The sequence below is a fragment of the Panthera tigris genome, chromosome C1, assembly GCF_018350195.1.
Source record: "Panthera tigris isolate Pti1 chromosome C1, P.tigris_Pti1_mat1.1, whole genome shotgun sequence".
In the NCBI taxonomy this organism is placed as follows: Eukaryota; Metazoa; Chordata; class Mammalia; order Carnivora; family Felidae; genus Panthera; species Panthera tigris.
The window spans coordinates 173,053,901-173,077,368 of record NC_056667.1 but is presented as its reverse complement, the minus strand read 5'-3'; the positions used below and the strand labels follow the sequence as shown (position 1 = coordinate 173,077,368).

At 33.5% G+C, this 23,468-nt stretch overlaps 1 protein-coding gene across 1 annotated transcript in view; it reads left to right on the top strand.

Annotated features, from left to right (window-relative positions):
* Positions 1 to 21,698, top strand: part of CALCRL (calcitonin receptor like receptor) — a 103,345-nt gene extending 81,647 nt beyond the window's left edge. Inside the window, exons 10-16 of the mRNA XM_007094656.3 lie at positions 1,908 to 2,034; positions 5,114 to 5,267; positions 7,486 to 7,546; positions 7,630 to 7,696; positions 12,396 to 12,614; positions 12,769 to 12,810; positions 18,541 to 21,698. Coding sequence (XP_007094718.1) covers positions 1,908 to 2,034; positions 5,114 to 5,267; positions 7,486 to 7,546; positions 7,630 to 7,696; positions 12,396 to 12,614; positions 12,769 to 12,810; positions 18,541 to 18,756 — 886 coding nt within the window. The 3' untranslated portion in view covers positions 18,757 to 21,698. The remainder of the gene's footprint in view (positions 1 to 1,907; positions 2,035 to 5,113; positions 5,268 to 7,485; positions 7,547 to 7,629; positions 7,697 to 12,395; positions 12,615 to 12,768; positions 12,811 to 18,540) is intronic.
* The last annotated feature ends 1,770 nt before the right edge of the window (positions 21,699 to 23,468 follow it).

Below are 23,468 nucleotides of genomic sequence, written 5' to 3'. Positions count from 1 at the left end.
GTATATTTGCATGGGTGAGCAGTTTTTCTCTAAAAATAATTGGCACTGCACAGACACAGAATAAACTCAAGGAAGGCATTTTAAAATAAGACCATGTGGACATATTTTACATGTTCATAATGCTCATCATAGACGAGTGATCAATTACAAAATAAAAATAAAAATAAATACATAAATAAACTATACATAATATAAATGATCCTGAAAAGAATATTCTTTACTAGGTCTTTTCTCACACTCATTAATTTTCTTCACTCTCCGCGAACATAAAACACTTGTCACTGCTGTGGTATTTTATCAAAAGAGAGCCATCTTTGTATCAATGTTGACTTTACTTAAATAGTAACAGCAGTCATGCCACTTCTCTGTTAAAAAAAAAAAAAACTTTTGGAGATTCTTCTTTCTATAGAATATCATCTATGCTCTGTTTTTTGGTCCCTGTCTACACCTCCCTACCTCACGCACTGCAAAGTCAAATCAAGGCCTCTCGAATGTGAAAACACGAGCAGGTCTCAGCTGTTTCTATTCTGAAGGGTTCCAGCTGGATTTCACATACTTGTCGCATATAACTGTCTTATGCTCAATGATTGACTTAAGAGCCATCTCATTCATGAAGACTTTTCATTGCCTCCCTCATAGCACCCACTTCTGTGGAAGGCATGTAAGTGAATACGGATTTGGATTGAATTCACTTCTAGACCCTTTAAAATACTAAAGCTATATATAAAATCACAGATCTATAGCTGGAAGAAATTTCAGAGACAATATAGCTTAAACTTTGCATTTTTAAATATAGAAAACCTTGGCATCCCACCCTAACTATAGTATCCTGGGCACATAGTTTACTTAGGATAAAGTGATATAGTGATAAAATTAAGTTAAAATCTTCTTAAAGTTTCCAAAGTAGAAGTCATTAGTTTGTGTTCTATAAGATAGATTATCTAAATTGACCATATTAATTTCTGTAATGAAATCCTTCCTCATATCTTCCTACATTTGTGTTTAGTTTTGATATAGTTATTCAGTTTCAAAAGGATTCCTTTCTAGTAGTTTAAAACGTTACCCATAATAAACCCTCAAATAAATGCTTCTTGAAGAAGAAAGAACTTGAGTTGGTCTTTGAGCATAAGTAATTCAGTCATATGTGGACAATCTGGTAAGGTAGATGTGGATTCAATCTGAGGAATAGTATTTCCTGTCATTAATAATGACTTTTCCTAAAATTTATTTAATTTATTTAATTTTACATAGGAAGACCTCCAGTAAAAGGAGGTAATATTTTCATATCTCACATATGACTGGGCCAATTAGAAAAAAATTCAGTAGAGCTGAACAATCTCATTGATTGCTAAGTCTATATTTTTATCAGTTTATCTATTCTGAATACAGTGTTATCTTTCTCATGCTTGGTATGCATACTCACTACCACCACACAGAGGCTCTATAAACAGGACAACCACAATCATAAACAGGCTATATAAACAGGAAAACCTATGTGGTATAGTGAAAAGAGCATTATCTGTGTGAGAATCTGACAGACCCAAAGTTTTCAAATTAATTAGTTGTAGGATTTTTTAATCCATTATCTAACTTCACTGAATCTCAGTTTCTACATTTTTCAGAATAAATTAAATTTTAACCATGGTAAGAGATTAATAGAAGAAATTTATGTAGAGGTCCTGTATAGGCAAATTTCCTGTTCCTATGTGTGTCTCCCCATACTGAAGCAACGCATTTGTCTCTGTTTTAAAGCATTATAGGTTTTCCCTAATTAAGATTTTATTGAGTGAATCTTGGGGAGAAAAAAGAATTTTTCCATATTTGCAGCAGCTGCTATGAACTGTGAATGTATCTCATTTGAACTATTATTAAAAAAAATAAAATATGTGATTTCTCTTGCCTTTTAGGAGCCTAAGTTGCCAAAGGATTACCTTGCACAAAAATCTATTTTTCTCCTTTGTTTGTAACTCTGTTGTAACAATCATTCATCTCACTGCAGTGGCCAACAACCAGGCTTTAGTGGCCACAAATCCTGTAAGTAAAATGAGATTGTATCCTTAGGTTCAAAGGTTAGAGGGAAAGAAATGTGAACAGTGGTGGGTGCGTGGGTGGGGGGGGGGGGTGTCCTGATATATGTAAGTGTGTATAAATACATGTGTGTGTGTGTGTGTGTGTGTGTGTGTGTGTGTGTGTGTACACACACAAAATAGGGTCTGGCATATGGAGATATAGGTAAATATAGGTATATATGTATATAGGTATATAGGTAAATATAGGTATATATGTATATAGATGTATATAGGTAAATACATCTCAATCTTTCCCAGGTTATAAAAGTTGACTATCAAAAGGAAGAATACATTTCTATGCTTAAATTATTTATATATGATACATATACATATCATATATAAGCTATATATATATATATATATATATATATATATATATATAATTTACCTCATTTTATGCTTAGGTCCTGCTGCTAGTGGGACATAAGAATTTATGACCACATAACATCTACTCAGTTGAATTTTAAAAATTAATCAAAGCAAATAATTGTGTAGTTAGAAAAAACAAGACATGGTAATAGAAAAATTCCTATCCTACATTTGGGATCAGGCTGACTTTAAATAGTTGATAAAACTAGAGGAAAATGACTTATACATTAAACTTCTTTACATTAAATTTTTAAAGGACTCTACTAAGTCTTCATTATCTAGGCAAATATTTATAAATTGTTTCTCTATAACACCTTTGGAAGTACAATTTTTTTCTTTAAAAAAATTTTTATTGAAGTACAGTTTCCACACAATGTTACATTAGTTTTAGGTGTATAACATAGTGATTCAACAACACTATATGCTTTTCTCACCACAAGTGTAGCTCTCACCTGTCGCTGTACATCACTATTACAATACCATTGACTATATTTTCTATGCTATACCTTTCATTCCCATGACTTATTCATTCCATAGGATGGAAGCCTGTGCCTCCCAACTCCCTTCACCCATTTTGCCCATCTCTCGGCTCTCCTACTTTCCATCTCTAGTAACAATAGCTTGTTCTCTGTATTTATGGGTCTGTTTCTGGAAACACAATTTTTAGGATGAGTATCAAAAGATACACAGAAATAAGCACAGAGACTGTCATAATATAAAAGCCATATTTTAAAACATAAACGCAAGTTTACTTATACAAATGCACACATTTTATGTAAACTATATGTACATGTGAGCTATATTTAAATCAAAGTATCTCCAAAAATAACAAACATATATTCAAGTATTTAAAATCATCTGCTTTTGTAATGTTTGTAGAATCCATACTACAGTTTTGGATATGGATTTTTGGAGGAGTGGATAGTATTGTGTATATAAAGTGTTTTTTTAAAGATTAAGTTATCTAGTTACTGAAATCAGGGAAGGGAAGGAATTTCCACTCAATGGGCCAATAAACAATACTCTCCTATGTGTTTTATGTCTGTATTGGGGTTATTTCCAAAATGCTAAGATTCCCTGCATTGTTTGCACATATGTATCCGGATTGCTTCATCTTGTATATGTTCCACTCTAACATCACTGGGTGAGGAAACACACTGGGATATAATTAACAATATAAAAAAACTGGCTACTGGGCTATCATTTAAGAGTGAATTTCTCTAGAGCAAAGAGATTAGGAGTTTTGTCAAGAAGCTGCAGAGCAAGAGATGATAAATCTTACATTTAGATATGAGGATATTGTATTTAATGTGCAAATTGCAAGCTATAATATAGTTGTTCTTCATGTATTCTTGGAAAATTTATTGTTTGTTTATATCAGCAATGCCCTTCATAAAAATATGTTTGTGAAGCATGTTTTAAGTCTTTTTATCATGATGGCTGATAGACTTCTATTTTTAAGGGAAGTTAGTAGTAAGAAGCCCAATTAGATGTGCATATCTAAAAACTATAACAGGTAAAAAATTTGAAGCTGAAGTCCATTATTTCTATAGAATATAATTGAATAACTCATTATTACCTTTGAGAAGACTTGTTAATATAATGTTGTGTTTGACATCAAGATACTTTATTTAAAATTTAATGTTATGCATTCTGCCAATGTATTTAATGGGAGACGAAGTTTTATCAATGTCCTTCAAGTAGAAAGCATTGTGTATAATCATGAAAACAAAATTAGAATTGTAAGACTTGTGTTCAGGGTGTAACCTGGGTTGATATTATATGAATATTAGCAAATCACTTAACTTCTCTCAGTTTTCTATCCATGAGATATGTGCCTAGTGATAAATTGTGTCACACAGCATTAAAGATTAAATAAAACAATATATAAAAAATACTTTAAGCTACCTAATATGCAAATGTTATGATTACTATTCTATGTTAACAAAGTATTTATTTTCCATGTATTTCACTTCCAGCTTTCTTTTTAGTGAAAAAAATATTTATATCAAAAATAATGATAATTGCCACTAAATATTTATTGAACAGATAATTAGGAGCTCATGAGAGTGACTGGCCGTATATTTCTGGGAGAGCTTTTAATTTATTCTCCTTTCTAAGAGAGTAAAATATATCTCTTCCTTCTTCATATTTACCCTGTATTTGAACCTTCCTCTTCCTATCCCTAAGAAGAGAGAAGAGAAAGTGGAGATCTCAGGAGAAGAGGAAGGAAATCATATTTTTTTTCTTCTTTTTTACTTACATGAAATCCTCAACCTCATTTATGAATAAGATAAAATATGGCTCGCTAGATTATTATTCACTAAGTAGTTGCATTGATAGCAGTTATATGCAAGACTTTGAATTGTTGGGCACTTTTCACGAAAAAGCGTATTTGGAAAATACACATCCACTAAATGTAATAAATTTGGAATTTACACATTTCTTGGGATGTATATCATTATATATCTTTAGAGTCAGTGGCTAAAAACTTTTGAGGCACAATTAGATCAGGATGAAGACTGGCATTTTACAGTCTTAATCATTAGCGCATAAGATTTTGTGTAGAGGAGAGAAAATTCCATATTTCTGTATAACTAAGTTAAACTAGACTATTGCTTTACATGTGAATTCATAAATACTGATTGCTTTCTTCTTTCTTTTTTTTCTCACAGATTAGTTGTAAAGTATCTCAGTTCATTCATCTTTACCTGATGGGCTGTAACTACTTTTGGATGCTTTGTGAAGGCATTTACCTACACACACTCATTGTGGTGGCTGTGTTTGCGGAAAAGCAGCACTTGATGTGGTATTATTTGCTTGGCTGGGGTAAGTGCCATTACAGGTATGTGCTGCCTCACCTTTCAAGAAAGCTCTTGGAAGATGCAGAGTTCCTCTGAAATACAATTTTCCTTATTATTAATCATTCTTAAACAACATCAGGCAACTAACCTTTGATTATTGCTGTAAGTTGAAATATTTTTAAAAGTACCACTGACTCATTGTTTTCAGTAGTCAAAAGGTCAATAATACAATGTTGTTGTTTTTTTTTCTATTTAATATTCCAATGTGTATCTTGGCTGAATAAGCAGTGGCTAACACAATAGAATTGGAATCATGAATTAGGGATCTAGTCTTTGTATTATTCTGAATCTCCTTATTCCTATGTGCAAAATGAGGGCATTGGGCTTAACCAGCTTTGAAGTTCCACTCTGAAAAAGTTTGTTTTTTAAAAAATATCATTTTATTATTATTTTTTTTTAACTTTATTTTTTTTTAATTTTTTTAATGTTTATTTATTTTTGAGACTGAGAGAGACAGAGCACGAATGGGGGAGGGGCAGAGAGAGAGGGAGACACAGAATTGGAAGCAGGCTCCAGGCTCTGAGCCATCAGCCCAGAGCCCGACATGGGGCTCGAACTCACGGACTGTGAGATCATGACCCGAGCTGAAGTCGGACGCTTAACCGACTGAGCCACCCAGGCGCCCCAAAAATATCATTTTATTGTAAGGGTAGAGGGATCAGTTATTGAATAAAGGCACACAAAAGATCTATTTTTCCACACAATCTTCTGACATGGTATCATTCACAAAGCAAATAATGATACACTTTTAGCATATTTTCTTATCTTTTTCTTCTTATTTTTAAGTTTTTTTTTTTTAATTCTGGTTAGTTAACATACAGTGTTATATTAGTTACAGGTGTACAATATCGTGAGTCAACAATTCCATATATCACCCAGTGTTCATCATGAAAAGTGCACTCCTTAATCCCCATCACCTACTTAAACCCACCTCCCCTCTGGTAATCATCGGTTTGTTCTCTGTAATTAAAAGCCTGTTTCTTGATTTGTGCTTCTAGCATGTTTTTATTTATTTTTTTTAAAGTCACATTTATTTTATTTATTTATCCTGAAAGAGAGAGAGAGAGAGAGTGCAAGCAGGGAAGAGGCAGAGAGAGATGGAGAGAGAGACTCCCAAGCAGGCTCTGTGCTTTCAGTACAGATCCTGCCACAGGTCTTGAACTCACAAACCATAAGGTCATGTCCTGAACCAAAAACAAGAGATAGACACTTAACTGACTGAGCCACCCAGGTGCCCCCTAGCATATTTTTAAAAATAAGTAGAATAATGCAAAATATATAATGCTTAAAATGAATTCAATTGGGCTAGTTTCCGGAAACATAACTGAAATTATACTTCCCTATCATATATCAATCTGCCTATCTATCCGGCCAGACAACAAATAGACACTGATAGATGGAGGTATGTACACACACACACACACACACACACACACTCTTTAGTATATTCAGTATATTTAGTAAGGTTACCTTTATAAAACATTTTTTCATTTTATTTTGGAAAAATTTGATTTAGAATGGTAAAAACAAATATCTGATATATATATATATATATATATATATATATATATATATATATATAATCTTTCTCTTTTTCTTCACCTCATCAGTCTCAACTTCTTCCCACATCTGACTATCTACTAAGTATTGGCCAATTCCATATCATAGAAAATATATATGAATTCTTTGGGCTCCTCGGTGGCTTAGTCAGTTGAGCATCTGATTCTTGTTTTCAGATCCTGTCATGATCTCATGGTTTTTGGGTTCAAGTCCCATGTCAGGCTCTGAGCTGACTGTTCAAGGAGCCTGCTTGGGATTCTCTCTGTCTACCTTTCCCCCACTTGCACTCTCTCTCTCAAAATAAGTAAAGAAGTAACTTACAAAAAGAAAATCTATTGAATTCTTCTAAGTCTTTGGGCTTAGGCAGTAAAATTATGGACTTAGGCTCTGAAGTCCATGGATTCAAAATGACTTCTATTAGAAGAAACCACACACACACACACACACACACACACCTGAATATATAAATAACAAATACTTCATAATATTTATTCAATAAACATATAGTGACCAGTTATGTTTGTTCCGAGAGTACTCGGAGTTTCATATTTTATGACACATTTTAGAAATTCCATCTACAGAGAAAGTTGCTTGTTTATTTTCTTTTCATTTGATATTTACAGGATTTCCACTGATCCCTGCTTGTATACATGCTGTTGCGAGAAGCTTGTATTACAATGACAAGTAAGATAATCTCTCTTTCTGATTTCTATTGGAACTAAGTAAAATAAAAGTCTTCAACATAATTTTCCTGTTTTTTCCCCAAGCTGCTGGATCAGTTCTGATACCCATCTCCTCTATATTATCCATGGTCCAATTTGTGCTGCTTTACTGGTATGTAATTAAAATTTTCCTTTTTTCATGATGTTCATATTTCAACTTTATTTCCTGAATCATTTGGCCTATGATATCTTTCAAGTTCCTGGGGGAAATAATGACATGTTCACAGTGTCTAATTGAAGACAGTGTAATAAAGGTGTTGTATGTGAAGTGAAGGCAGGGACAGAACAGGAGCTAATTCCTAAGGGATGGCCAGGCACCCAGGACTGGCAGTGGGAAGCTGTTAATGGGGCTAGACCCCAAGAGGGGTCAGAACAGTGTTACTGGATTTAGACCATTGCTAGGAGGAGTGGCCCAACAGGAGGTCTCGATTTGAGTGGAAGAACACAGCCACTGCCAAAACCACAGCCTGGTAGGGAAGAAGAAGGAGGAAGAAATACCAAAACTTCTCTTTTCCTATGCTCTGATTTCTTGGTTCTTCCCTTTGGCTAAGTGCAGCAAATATCAGAGAGCAAGAAAGCTTGAACGATGATGCAATCTTTAGAGGTGCCTCTGAGTTTCCTGGGGCACAGAGCAGAAGAGAAGGGCAGAGGGTATAGACGATGTGAGTAGGAATGGCAAATGGGAAAAACCCACACACCTTTGTTGGTAGTAAGAGTAACAGTCCCATAGAGAAAAGACTTTAATTTGGAAAAAGAGAGTATTGGTTAAACTATTGTTTTATTATTATAATGATCATCACTTAACATGAATACACCAATTGGACATTTTTAAGTGTGGTTACAATGAAACAGAAGTCACATTCAATGCTTTTATTACATTGTTTCAATAGGGAAATAAATTAATCCAGATTAACATACTTTTTTTCATATAGCATTAGAGACCAGAATGTAATTACACTCTCTGGGATGGTAATTACAACTGATACTCAATTATATATAAAAAGATAAAGGTGGTATGTTTCTCAGCCAAAATTCAGAGCTTCCTAAACCTTGTTTTCAAATGCTTTGTTTTAGACAAATATTCTTCTATTATTTTACTATATTTGCTAGCTGTAGGTTAGTATATTATTATGTTTGAACACTGTTCAAGCAATTGTCAAAAACAAGTCACAATTAAGAGGGAAACTTCTGGAGGCTGAAGGCCTGGGCTTGAACTCCTTTTCCACCTTTGACCGGCTGTATGACCCCAGGCAATTAAACTAATTACATTGTGTCTCAAGTCCTTCACTGGTAAAATAAAGAATATTATAGTAGTGATTTTTAAATCCTTTTAACAAAGAGTTAAATGAGGTAATACATATACAGTAATTAGCCTGGCATGTATAAAGCACATTAACAAATGTCAAACCTCTGATTTGTGCCTGGCCACATAAGACAGCCAGTTCAAAAATCAACACATGGAATTTATTATATCATTTATGGAAATTTTAATATACTGTAATGTAGACTCTAGTGAGAATTTCATAGGCAGAAACATTTCCTTCCCTTCTGCCCTGCACCTACTGGGGACATGCACGACACACTGTGTTTAAGTTGTACCTTGAGATATCCTAGTATTCTTTGAAAGAGCCTGCACCGAAACCTAGTTCTACCACATCTGGCTGGGTATCTCAGGGCAAGTTCTGCTTTGTTTTGTTTTGTTTTGTTTTGTTTTGTTTTGTATTTAACCTCTCAGTGCATTTGTTGTCTCTTCCGTGATTAGGGAATAATAAGAACGGATACCTCATAGGTTATTGTAAGAATTATATGAGATGCATCCTGCTAACCCAGTGCCTACAATACAAAAAAAAAAAAAAAGTACAAACAAAAAAACAAAACATAACAAAAAACTGTCCAAAGAAAATGCTTTAAAAAGTTTCTTGTAACTTCTACATAATACTCTGATTCTGTTCTGAGGAGAGTTAGAAGAAATAAGACACGTTTTGGGGCCACCCAGGAGCTTACAGAACATAAGGCAAAATTTATTACAAGAGATCTGACTATTCTGCAAAGGGGTATTAATTCAAATGCTTAAATCAGAGAGGTTCAGGAAATAAGTAAAGGAACCTTAGCAAATGAAAAATGTAATCGTAACTAACAAAATCCTTAGAAAAGCCTCTCCACATCAATTTTGGGAGGGAAGAGTAGATGGTACAGCTAGGGTAGAATATCACACAGAAATATAACCCATCTACTCTGTAGGAAAGGAAGTGAAAATCCACATTATTTGCATAAAACTGTTTCTATTTTCTTGGCTTAACAAAACAGCAGGAGCCTATTTTTCTACCAGGATAAATTGTTCTGTCTGTTTAATTTCGAGGGCTCCTCACTGGTTCTGGCCAATTCCAAGGTCTTGGGAGGGGACTTAGCAATTGTTTATATGGTCACATGCTTAAGTACATTTTTTATAAATAAAATATTTCAACCTCAATCGGTTTCTTTCCACTCAGACTTCCCCTGTCACATTTCCCCTTGAGCTGGGTGGAATTCAAGTGGCTACAGCACTTTTGAGATCCTGCCAAAGGGAAGCTGAGAGGGGATCCATTTAATTTGTGTTTAGTGAGAGATATTTAAGTCCGTTCAGTACATAGTTAAGTGATTGCTGGCTGTTCTACTATCGGAATGGCTTGCAGGAATCCTCCAACAGCTACGGTGCTGATGCACCCTGTTTCCCAGGGTGGTACCGTGATATGAAAATGTCCTGTTGTGCACACCAGCTATGTGATCTTTATGCATATTGGGGTAAAAACAAGTTTCTTTTCTTTACCTTAACTAGTTTTGCGCTAAGATACATGAGATTTAGACCTGGTTCATCTGAAATGGAAGATTCTTGTTCTATTCTTATTCAAAATAAATGGGAGTATTTGCAGAAAATAAAGTAGGGTGACTTTCTAGTTTCCCATTTCACATTTTAAATTAGATTTGCCATTTTGGAGAAGCAGTTTGCAGTTAGAAATTTTCATTTAATGGACACCTAAATTGCAGCATTTCTACTGATTTTATAATTTATGATTTTCTCTGTAAGGATTATAAAATATTTTATATTCTAAATTTATAAGCAGATAAAGGGCATTATTATATTTTCTTCTACGGACTGGTACTGATTTCCATTTAATCAACACTTTTAAACAACAATGAGTATTTAGGAAGGGAATATATTAAGAAGGGTGGAATAACAGCTGATGTGTTGATTTGTCATGTTTCCTTCTTACACCTGTTGAAATGGCTTATTCTGCTTTTGTCTTTAGCAGAGATATTCCTGTGTCTATAACTCATGTTACTTTTCATAGATGTGTTTCCATCAGGATTGTAGTGAGCTGTATATCTTTGGAGCATATGTTCCATTAGATTCTCTAAGAATAGTAGTAGGATATTTTTATGCCCAGTTATTTTCATAACACATGCCTTAAATCAGCAAAAGCATTTGTTCGCTGTTTTCTGTATTAAATGAGATACTATAATTACTATTCCAATTTATTAAAGTATGCAGACATAAAGTATGTATGTATGTAGCTTAAAAGTTTTAGATTATTAAAGCACAGATACTAGAAGTCAGGGTGAAGAAAAAGGAAAGAGAACATAGCATAATAGCATAAGAGTCCTGAGGGGCTCTTCTGGAGTTAATGCCATTAATCCTATGGAAGGCATAAATATGGGCACAGAGAAAAATAGTCAAGTGTAAAAGATTTTGACTTAAATGAAGATAAGAAAGTGGTATTCAACCTGAGAGAGAGAGAGAGAGCAAAAGAGAGAGATATATTAAAGTAGAACTCTGTCCATTGCCTGAGTAACTTAGTTATCCATGCTGTATTTTGATGTTTTATGTCTCCCTTTCAAAAAGAATGTTTTGTCTTGGGGAAAGTTGTTAACACACAGCAAATATGTAATTACAGAAAGAAATTAACAAAAGTCCCTGTGGGATGCCAAAATTATTTTATCTCTAGGATTATCTGGGTTGAACATCAGCTGATTTAGTGTGTGACCAGCCTCCTCAGAATGATAAAAAAGCTTACGATACTATACTGGGGAGTTATGAAGATTATTGCTACAAAAAGAAACACAGGAAGAAGGAACCAAAAAGATGAAAATGGTTATTTTATGGTAGAATATGTATTTGGAAAGTTCCAGTATGGACAGTGATACAGAGGAGACACTTAAAAAAATTAGCATTTGTCATAAACAATTATTTCCTTTGAGCTGAAAATGTTGAAAAGATTTAGTTTTTGGACCACAGTGAAATTTTAAAAAATTACATAAGAAAATGAATTGATAAAAACTCTCATATATTATTTAACTGAAGGTGTTCTACACTAATTCTGCCGTAATTTTATTTTTCTAAAGTCTAGGCCCATTAAAGTTGATGTACTTGTTAAATTAATAAATCACAATTGTAGAAATACAAGTTAATATATTGGACATATATTCTCGGTAGTAGAACATATTCTTGTACGTTGAAAATAATCTAAGATTGGGACTCCTGGGTGGCTCAGTCAGTTAAGCATCTGACTTGGTCTCAGGTCATGATCTCATGGTTTATGAGTTCAAGCCCAACGTCAGGTTCTGTGCTGACAGCTTAGAGCCTAGCGTCTGCAGATTTTGTATCTCCCTCTCTCTCTGCCTCTCCCCTGCTTGCACTCTGTCTCTGTCTCTCTCTCAAACATTAAAAAAAAATAAAGAAAAGAATCTAAGATTTATAAATTCAAGGATCCTTCAAAAATGCTTCTTAATATTAAATATGAAATAATTTTCATGATGTCATTTTATTTTTTTAGGTGAATCTTTTTTTTCTATTAAACATTGTACGTGTTCTCATCACCAAGTTAAAAGTTACTCACCAAGCAGAATCCAATCTCTACATGAAAGCTGTCAGAGCTACACTTATCCTGGTGCCATTACTTGGCATTGAATTTGTGCTGCTTCCGTGGAGACCTGAAGGAAGGATTGCAGAGGAGATATATGATTACATCATGCACATCCTTATGCATTATCAGGTATGGTGCTCTTGAATCAGGAAGGCAGCTTGTGAAATTTGGTATTAAATTGCATGTGGCTTTGGTTTTAGTCTTAACTGTGTACGTAGCAAGTTGGTTACAAATAATGTATCTTTTCCATCTGGAGTCAGAAAATTCTATTTTTCTTTTACAGGGTCTTTTGGTTTCTACAATTTTCTGCTTCTTTAATGGAGAGGTATGGTGACTGTTTTTATTCCTTTTATCATTTTATGTTTGCAATGTATCTTTTCCTTAAAAAGAGAGAGAGAGAATCACACATTCCCTAGGAACAACTACTTCAAATTCCATTTTGATCAGGAAAAAGAACCACAGGATCTCTTTTCATGGATGTAACTCTTCTACCCAAAAGCTTGGGTCATACTGGAGTTCAAGAGTAGGGCAAAATCAGCCTCACTTTAAAAGAGTCTATCATTTACTTTGATTTATCTAGTCTTTCACCTACCATTTGAACGAATCTTTTTTAAGTCTGGCCTTTGTCCTAGGTCCAGTGCTAGGCAATCCACACCCTCATAAAACATACACTGTAATATGAAATAGAATTGACTCATTTTCATTTCCCCCCTTTCTCTCTTTTTTTTGTTTTGCCTAGCTCACAATGTGGTCTTTGAAAATAGTTTTCTGGTGGTTACAAAAAGATTTTAAAAAAAAATTAAACTCTCAGTTATACAGGGAGGACATGCAGTAAGTTAGAAAACTTCGGAGAAGAGAATGCTCTAATTTGTAACATGGCAACATGCTCTTGGATATTTCAACATTTTTATCCTAGGCTTCCCTAAGTGGAAAGTTTCAGGTGTTTTACAAACTGGTACCATATTTCTTATGCATATGAATGGTGTTATGGCTCAGTGGTTTGAGCTATATTGATTTAGCTCTTTATCTGTTTTTAATCTACCGGACAAGTTTTAATCTGTTAGAGGACTGGAAAACTCAGCAAAATTAGAAATCTAGAGAGCCACCGAGTGAGACTCAAATACTTGGTAACTGTGAAGCTATCACAAAGCTTCAGATGGGAACCATGTCAACCAGTTGGTATAACTTTATGAGAACTATTCCTACAAATAAATCAACATTGGAAATCATGTACATGTCATGAAAATCTATAAAATATTGGTTTTCTTTGCTTAACAAGAATTTATTTCTTTCTCAGCAAATAATGAAATTTCATGTTTGATTTTATCAAATTGATTTTTAAAAATTTTTATTTCACTTAATTATTTATATTGGAGTGTAGAACTGTCAAACATGGGAGGCTATATTTCATATCTTTAGGTGGTGCTTCCATGATGCTTCTGCTATATAGTAGACAATGGTGACTCTTTCTGAAGTAGATGAGAAGCATAGATAGAATATGAAATTAGGAAAAATAGAGAAATCATTTGTTTTGATAATATAATTCAAATAGCATTGATTATGTACCTCTATAAATTTATGACTGCATAAACTGAATTAGGCAATCCTATTTGCTGCCAATATAGGATTTTACAGTTAAAGGTAGATGAGAAAGAAATAGACAACAGGCCAAAGAACATGCATGGAATATGAACAATACACCTCTGCATCTGCAGAGACATGACATATTATTCTAAAGGGTAATTTTTAAGTGTACAAAACATAATCACTAGTAGAATATTTTGTGATAGGAAGCAGTGTAGAATAAAAGCACAGACACAGCAATGCATTTAAACCCCCAAGATGCTACTTTGTTCCTGGCTATAATAATTTGGGCAATATTCTGAACCTTCTGGAGTCTTGATGTCTACTTTATTAAAGGAGTTAAAAAAAAAAAAAGCAAGTTCCTTACACAAGTCTCACAAAGATTAGTGTAGGCTAGGAATCTAAAATTTTATCACCATGCCCCACCCTCAACAGATTATCAGTACATTATAGATTCCTTATTAGATCTTTCAAGTCATTTATTTTCAAAAATATATATACAAGTAGGAGCATTAATCATTTTGGAATCAATCTCAAATTGGCCTTTTTATTTGGAAAGGTTGCCCAGGGAATATCTAAACTAATGCCTAACAATCTTGTTGCACTCTTTCTGTGTAAGCAAAAGAGACAGAGACCTTGATCTTCTGCCATGTCCTAAAACTGAGAAAATTTTGGCAGCAAAAAATTACAATAATACAAAATCTTTGAGCCTAGTTGTTGCCAAATCCTTTGGTTCTTTACAACATCTCCAATATCTGTCCCCTTTTCTTCATCTCTCAAGATGCAGTCTCTATTTGTGGATGACTCATTTCTCATCTTAGGAAATACTACAATCCCTCCTTTTTTGTCCTTTTGCCTCTTAGTTTTTCCCACTCTCATAACATGATGACACAGCTGCCAAATTCATTTTGTGTTGTTCCAACTATGTCATGTACTTCTTAAAATCACTTGCTCCAGCTTAAATCTCCTTCTTGCTTTCCACGGGAGGTCAAATAGCTTCCTTTTAGCTTAGTCTTTATCTTTTTCTTTTCTTTCTTTCTTTTTAAGTAACAATTTTATGTATTTTTTTATCCAAAATATTCCTATTTGCATTTCTCACTAAATAATGGTGGCTTGACAAATTATCAGGCCACATTCATCTCATCTCTAGCCCACTCAGACAAAATGTGCACTGTTAGCACAAACTAGAGCTCTTGTCATTAGAAGGGCCCTCCCTTGCCTCAGGAGTAAATCAAACAATACCTGAGAGTATTTTTATAAAGTGAACAAAAAGATTTATCGATAATAATCAAACCTACATTCTTTAATGAAAACTAGGTAGCATTTTTATATGAAGCTCTATTAAATATTTTTTAATTGATTTCGGTTAAGGAGTTATAGCTTCCTTATGAAGCGCTAATGGGCATATAATGTTGTAAGGTTATATTCTAAACAGTGGGGTTTACTATTTATATAATACTCATGTGTAAGGCAATAAAAAACATTTTCATATCTTTAACGCCTTCCCTTCCAATGTCAATTCTCCTTGTTATCTCTTCCCATCATAATTTTTTCATTAAAAGTGTACTAAGAGTGGTCACTTTAATGTTCTGTTGAATAGATGTGATATATATTAGAGGAAGCAGATGAAAAACTTAAGTCCTTATAGAGAATAATATAAACAAAAGGAAGTCTACAAGGCCCATAGGTCTTTAATTAGGTTCACTTTTTAACCTCAGTAAAAATGTCCCCACAGTTCAGGAAATTGACCTTTCATGGCTTTTCTGATGATTTAGTTGCAAGGAAGAAATAGGGTGATGATTGTAATCAAAGCAGATATTTCAAGAGCAAACAGATATTTCAAAAGGCATCTTGGCTGTTGGAATTTAATTTAAGCTTTCATTTTTAAAAAAGTTATACATTCACAGCTATGATATTTCTTCTTGTCAACTTCTTCCCAACATTTATGTAGAATCTTTTGTATATAGCTACCTTCCATTTGCTTTCAAACAGAAACTATATAGGAAAGGTATTCAGTCAATCCATTATTTAGTAGCAAAGGGAAGAGAAATGAATTTAGCATAAAATAAGGATCAAAACCAATTCCCATCAGGAATATCTAGATAATCTGCCCAACGTCATTTTTGTTGTAAATCTTTGAATATTTAAAAGGCACATTCTAAAACCATTTTCATCTGTTGTTTGCTTATGCTCTTGAAGACATTATGTATGCAGATATTATTTAAAATTACTTTATTTTTTAAGTGTTATTTATTTTTGAGAGACAGACAGAGTGCAAGCAGGAGAGGGGCAGAGAGAGAAAGAGGGAGACAAAGAATCATAAGCAGGCTCCAGGCTCTGAGGTGTTAGCACAAAGCCCAACACAGATCTCGAACCCACAAGTTGGATGTTTAACCAAAAGGTGACAGATATTGACCCACCCAGGTGCCCCTATTTTAAATTGCTTTAATTTAAATATGCTATTTGGAGAATTAAGAAAGACATTACTAAACCATGAGGGAAACAAAATATGATTTTTTTGCAAGATAAATATATTCATTGTCCCATAAAGGCTTTTATTTCTTTATTTGTGTACGAATATAAATTATTCCTTTCTGACATAGTTAATATATATAAAGAAATAAACTTGAAAGTCCTGAAGAATATATATAAAGAAATAAACTGGAAAGTCCTGAGGTTGTGAATTTCATAAAATACAATTTTTAAAACCAATTTATTGCATTTCTAATTACATAATTTTTAAATTCTACAATAGAGCTACCCGAAATTTTAGTAACTCATTTGGAATTCTAACTAAAGAAACCCATTGACTTTAGGGAGTCCCTGGGTGGCTCAGTCAGTTAAGCAGCCAATTCTTGTTTTTGGCTCAGGTCATGATTTTCATGGTTCATGAGTTCAAGCTTCACATAAAGTTTTGTGCTGACACTGCTGAGCCTGTTTAGGATTCAGTCTCTCCCTCTCTCTCTGCACCCCCCACCCCCGGCTCATGCTCTCTCTCTCTCTCTTTCTCTCTCAAATAAATAAATAAAACTAAAAAAAAGAAACGGTTTGACTTTCTATTTGTGTCTTCTGTTTTTCTACATGCTAAAACATAAAGTGAGACAGTAAAACTTTATGTCCATTTTAAGTGACAGAGAACAGGAGACTCAAAGGACTTTGAAGTATCCCACTGAGTTCTCTCATTAAAAGATCTCCTGGGAATAGCTATTAGTAATAGATTGTTCATAATTTGGAGAAGTTTTCTTGATCTATTATATAAAACAATGAAGACTTAACTAAGCCATCCTATTTTAAAGTTTAATATTAATTTTTACACATGATTACAGTGAATGAAAAGTTGGGGAATTTTATATATTAGCAGAAAGTTAAACAATTATTGCAGGAGTATGTTTCTAGTACATGGATGACTGGAAAGTTGCTTTCAGTGATGCTCAAATTCCCTGTGAGGAAGCAAAGGGTCAAAGAGCAGTAGATAGTGTGGGGAAGACAGTTCAAAGCTACACATGTTTTGGACAGATCTGGATTAGGTCACAGGGATGTGGCTAATACACTCGTAACCTAGGAGCAGAGTCCCACACCAGTGTGCCCAATCATCAGACACCTGGAAACATCCAGGTTGCCAAACTGGAGATGTATTTGAATATTCTCATTTCCACTCACTGATTCAGTATGAAGAAAATCACCTTTGTGTCTCATGTTCGATTCAAACCTAGGTCACTATACATGGCCTACAAGTCCTGATCTCTAGCTTTAGAGAAGAAGGAAGCCAGTTAACATCAAATTCATCCAGTCAGAGGGAGATCCAAAAACAAAAAAAAGTGGAGTGGTAACATTCCTAAACGTTTTCACAGGCTCATCTCATTTGTCATTACCTGTTGAACGCTTTCTTCCCTCTGGCTAGTAAGCCTCAGGAGGACAAAAACACTGATCTTTTTTTTCCAGAATGTAGCACAATACCTGGCATGTGTTAATCACTCCGTAAAAACTAGTTGCTGCTGCTGTTGATGATGATGATGATGATTTATATTCCCTGTTTCCCTAACTTCTTTTTCTTTTATACTTCCTCTCTTCTTTTATACTCTTACTAATTATCTTCTCATTCTATTATTTAAGATACTGATATAAAAGTAAATGTTACACACACAATCTTACAAAAGGGGGTCTGGATTAACTACTTGTTTGACCATAATACATTCATATGCATTATTAAAGCTTCAAAGATAAGGCATGAAAAAAATATCGAGGGAATCTAAAATAAAGAGCAAGGCAACGAATTTCCTAACTGTAAATTTCCTAATGTTTCCAATTTAATGTTTTAATTAAAAAAAAGCAATATTATTCACTAATTAACATCAATGCTTTTGGTTTTTCTAAAGTTTTACATAAATTATTATATTTTACTTTTAAATACAGTATCTTTATTTCAGATAATGGATTGCTCTTGTCCTTTCTGTTTCTTTTTGATTGATAGGTTCAAGCAATTCTGAAAAGAAATTGGAATCAATATAAAATCCAATTTGGAAACAGCTTCTCCCATTCAGATGCTCTTCGCAGTGCGTCTTACACAGTGTCAACAATCAGTGATGGTACAGGATACAGTCATGACTGTCCCAGTGAACACTTAAATGGAAAAAGCATCCACGATATTGAAAATGTTGTCTTAAAACAAGAAAAGTTATATGATTGATAATAGAGGGAATACTGTTTAACTATTTTGGGTCACTCCTAACTCAAGGACTTGGATCCATGACTTTACAACCAGAAGACTTCAGTATAAAATGAATTTCTTGAATACCACAAAGAAACGCCTCACATCAATTCAGTAGTATTTTGTTAAATGTTTAACAACTAGCCCTTTGGGAGGGGAAAAAAACCCTTGATTTGTAATGTTTTTCCAGTTTCTATGGCGTATTCCCACCAGGGCTAATTTCGGTCTACCAATCTGACATCACCGAGTGTGAAACTGGGAAAAGATGAGGACAGTCAACTCTTGTAGGCTGGTGTGTGCCAGCTCTAGTACACCACTGCACGAATTCACATGTGAATAAGACTGTAAAGTTCATATACACATCGGGCGTGATTCTACTCTTGTTGGCTAAACAGGCCTAGCTGAGGCCTATAGACTTAGAGGGAAAATTAACTTTTCATTTGTTTGTTTTAAAAATCTTCATCCCATATTCATTGGTGCAGTTGATTTTTTTTTAACCAAGTAGGTATTCTAACCCTTTTTGTATTTACCCTTTCAAATGGACTGCATAAAGAGGTAATTATTTCTGTTGGCTTACCCACTTCTCCCCAAGAAAAGCAATAGAGTAGAATTGCTATTGGCTACTCATTGGCTGATACATCACAGTTATATCCAATGTCATATCTGTTTTTGAGGTTTGACGAATAGTATGTCAGACATACAATCCTACTTTGGCATCATCAGGGGGATATCTTGGTTGATATTACAAAACATCCTTGTCAGCTACTTTCCTATCTTACTACACAAGTGGGAGGGAATCAGTTTCCCTGTATCTGTAAATAGAAACTTTGCCCCTTCCATTTCTACTGTGTAGACAAACTGGCAATTATTTTACATGAAGGAAATCAGTGAAGGATTTCTTATTTTCTTGGAAGTTTGTAAAAAAAAATTTGTTATGAAAAATAAGCTTGTAAATACTCTGTTATTCTATTTTATAGTCTGAAATCAAATGTGTACAACCTAGGTAACTTTTTAAAAAAACAAATACATAATGTAACAATGTATGCATGTTAATATCTGATACTGTGTCTGGGCTGATTTTATAATAAAATAGAGTCTGGAATTCTATATTTGGTAAATATTTTAAAGACAACCAGATGCCAGCATCAGAAGTTTGTTTGAGAACCAAGAGAACAGAAATATCTATGATAAGATATAAAATATTTATTTAAAAAAATCAAGCCATTGTTTTATTATATTAGCTTAGGTGATGCTTTCATACCTTAATAATAGGTATGTTTGACATATTTCTCCTTTTATTTTGACGATGAACTTGCATTCTAATCCTGTAACGTTAATGGATTCCTATCATAAAAAATGCCAATCTGCCATTCTTATGGTTTTCACACCATTAAAAATATTACTTTTCTGACGCTTACTGCATAAACATTTATGGCTTTGGGAGTGTTCAGACTTTTTAAAAAATTAGAGGAATAGAATATATATACATATATATCATATACAATGCTTTATTAGAGCTACTATGATAATATGATACTAGAAATCAGTGAAAGACTTGAATACATCAGTGAAGAAGAATTGTCAGAACATTTAGGGAGTAATTAAATTAAGATGGAAGAAAGCCTTGCTAATGAATTAAAGTGATATTTAAATGGGATTCAGTTGTTCCCCTAATGTTATTTTCCACTGGAATTTCTGAAAAACAAAAATGCCTTCAATTAGTAAAATTCAATTTGAGGAGGACAAGTTACTATGCATATGTGCTTTTCTAGTGTGTCAATTTGCTTAAAATGGATTAAACTAATGACTGAGTAATCATAGATTCTTTCTTAACTGTCAATAGATTGTGAGTTCTGAAGTCATTTGTAATTGTCCAGGAAAATTATCTAAATTAGTAAGAACTAACAGATTAAGTGGCTTGGTCAATATAGTTATAATTCATCTGTACACATGCAAAGATTTTGTCGTTTGTTTCTAAATCTATGGATTTTACAGCAAGCTGTCACAGGAAGGAATGCAGGCTGTTCTCGACTTGCCACTGTCTAAATAATACAAAAATTCCTTTAAATAAACTCGCTTTTTAGCTACTTATTCTTCAAAGATTCAAATCCTTTGCTTCATACTGCTCACATATTTCCACATTCTTCCAGACAAACTGTCAAGTCTCAACCATAAATGACAGTAGAAAATTCTGTCAAATTCTCCATCAGCATTACAGTAAAAATTTTACTGTCATTTTCCAGTGTTTCTTTTATTCTGTTTTTTTATCATATTAAATTTAGATCAGATTTCTTTTATGGCTCACAATTGTTTAGTGCACAGTTTTTAGATGAAGGCATCCAATAATTACTCAGTTTTGTAGCCATATTTTCTTACGAGTAGTATTTTCAAATATTAGACTTCTCTAAAGCTGAAGTGATAACTAGGATCTCCTTTATATCTTACTTATAAAGAAAAGATAAAATAAATACTTTTTAAAACCAAATTTTTGGGGTAGCTAAACACTAATTTGGGGAATTTCTACCTTTCAGAATACAGATCTGCTACTTTTCTGTAAGTACTTGTGTAAGTCAGATTTTAATTAAAAAATTCTAGTTTGTCCTTTTTCATTTTCTAAAGTTATTTTCCAGTGAATTCATTCATAAAATATCCATTCTGGAATTTGGTGTTTGCTCAAATGTAACGCAGTGTGTACATAGTATTAGTGGTAGGTGTAGTGCTGTATTTATTGGCTTAATAATTTTAAGTGTGAACTTCATTGTCTTTTGGTTTTAACCTGCTAATAGAAACCACCACTTCTTTTATCTGTAAGTCACAAACGAGATATTTTGATCAATTAAAATAAGTCATATTATATCTACTTAATGTACATCTCTATTTTTTGATTGTATGAAAATATTAAAGTTATGAGTTAAAGTTGATTTTCACGCATGTGTACTGAAGTGTTGAATAATTTATACACATAACTGTTTATAGCAGTCAGTGGAATACTACTAAAATCAATGACTATATCTCTTTTGCCCTCTTTAAAATCTGCAATAAACCAGTAAAACATCCCATAAACCAATTTTTTAAATATTATGAATTTGAAAAAAATTGTGAATTTGTTTTTCAAGCTAGAAAACTCTAAAGAAATAAAATTCTAAATAAGTATTCAAATTCCTTTCTAGGCTGAAAGAAGTTTGGAAAGGATGCCCAGAAAGAGGAAAATGTACAGGAATTTCTCTCCTTTCTCCATTATGTTCCATTGTGTAGTTTTGTATTGAACAGAGGAAAGAAAAAGAAGGAAAATAACTATTTAGGGATAATTTTAAAAGGGGGAATAATCATGACTCACAAATATAAAATGAAAACGTGTCCCAGATTTTGGTTAGTTCTTTCATTATTGACAGAACAATATATCACAATTCATGGAAAAATTCAAGTATCACGTGTATAGAAGAATATAAGATATGTTGAAATGAGTTTATAAATAGATGCTCTATTCTTATGGCAATAATCAGTTACGTTCTATTGAATAACTAGTATGTATTTCTATAATAGAGAATAAATGTACATCATTATCAATTTTATGCAACTAACAAATCTGTAAAATAGCTCAAAATAATGAAAGGTAGAGATAACCTAAAAGGATGCATGAGAAAGTACTAGAAAAGGCACTTCACTGACTCTAACATATATCTTGACTATATAATGAGAAAGCAATATGTTGCACATGCAATAAGTACAATAAATATTTGTATGTATGTACATATATACATATATATAAAGAGAGATGAGGGTGTCTGGGTGGCTCATTCGGTTAAGTCTCTGACTCTTGATTTCAGCTCAGGTCATGATCCCACGTTTTGTGGGATTGAGACCTGCGTCAGGCTCTGTGCTGACAGTGTAGAGCCTGCTTGGGATTCTCACTCTCTCCTTCTCTCTATGTTCCTCCCAAGCTCATGTGCACAGCCTCTTCCTCTCCCTCTCTCTCGCTCTCAAAATAAATAAATACACTTAAAGTAAAAAAGGGGTGAGATGATAGCTATGGACACCCCTTGAATGCTATTCTAAGCAGTAGGAGAATTCAGAAATATAACAACACACAAAGTAAATGTGCACAGATACATATTTCCCATGTACACATATAACAACCAGGTAAACGCCCCAGTAGGGTAAAAAGGAGCAAATTTGTAACAGCATCAAGAGAAGGTAAAATAAATAGGGACAACTTAAATAAGAAATGAGTGAAATACATTTCAATACTACGAACAATCACAATAGAAGACATCAATCAGTTCATGGAAAAATACATGATGTATTTGAAGAAGAAGATCACCATAAAGATGTCAATTTTCCCCTAAAAACTACATTGTAAGTATATATGATCCAAATAAAAATAATGGTAGTTAATTATTTTGAGACCAGACATGATGATTCTAAATTTCATAAATAGTCATGAAAGCTCTAAACAAGTGTGCATGTGAGGGGGGTGGGGGGGTAGAAAGGAGATAAGCCTTGACATATTTTGTAACCTAACAGTTAAAACAGTGGTAATATCACATGATAAAAAGAGAGAATGGGGGAGAAGAAGTGTCTAGGTCACTCTTTTTAATATTTTGCTGGAGACAGAGCCAAAAATGATAATCCAAACAGGGAGTAAAATGACATTATCACCCAGAAAATCATGAATTCATTCTGTCTTACTC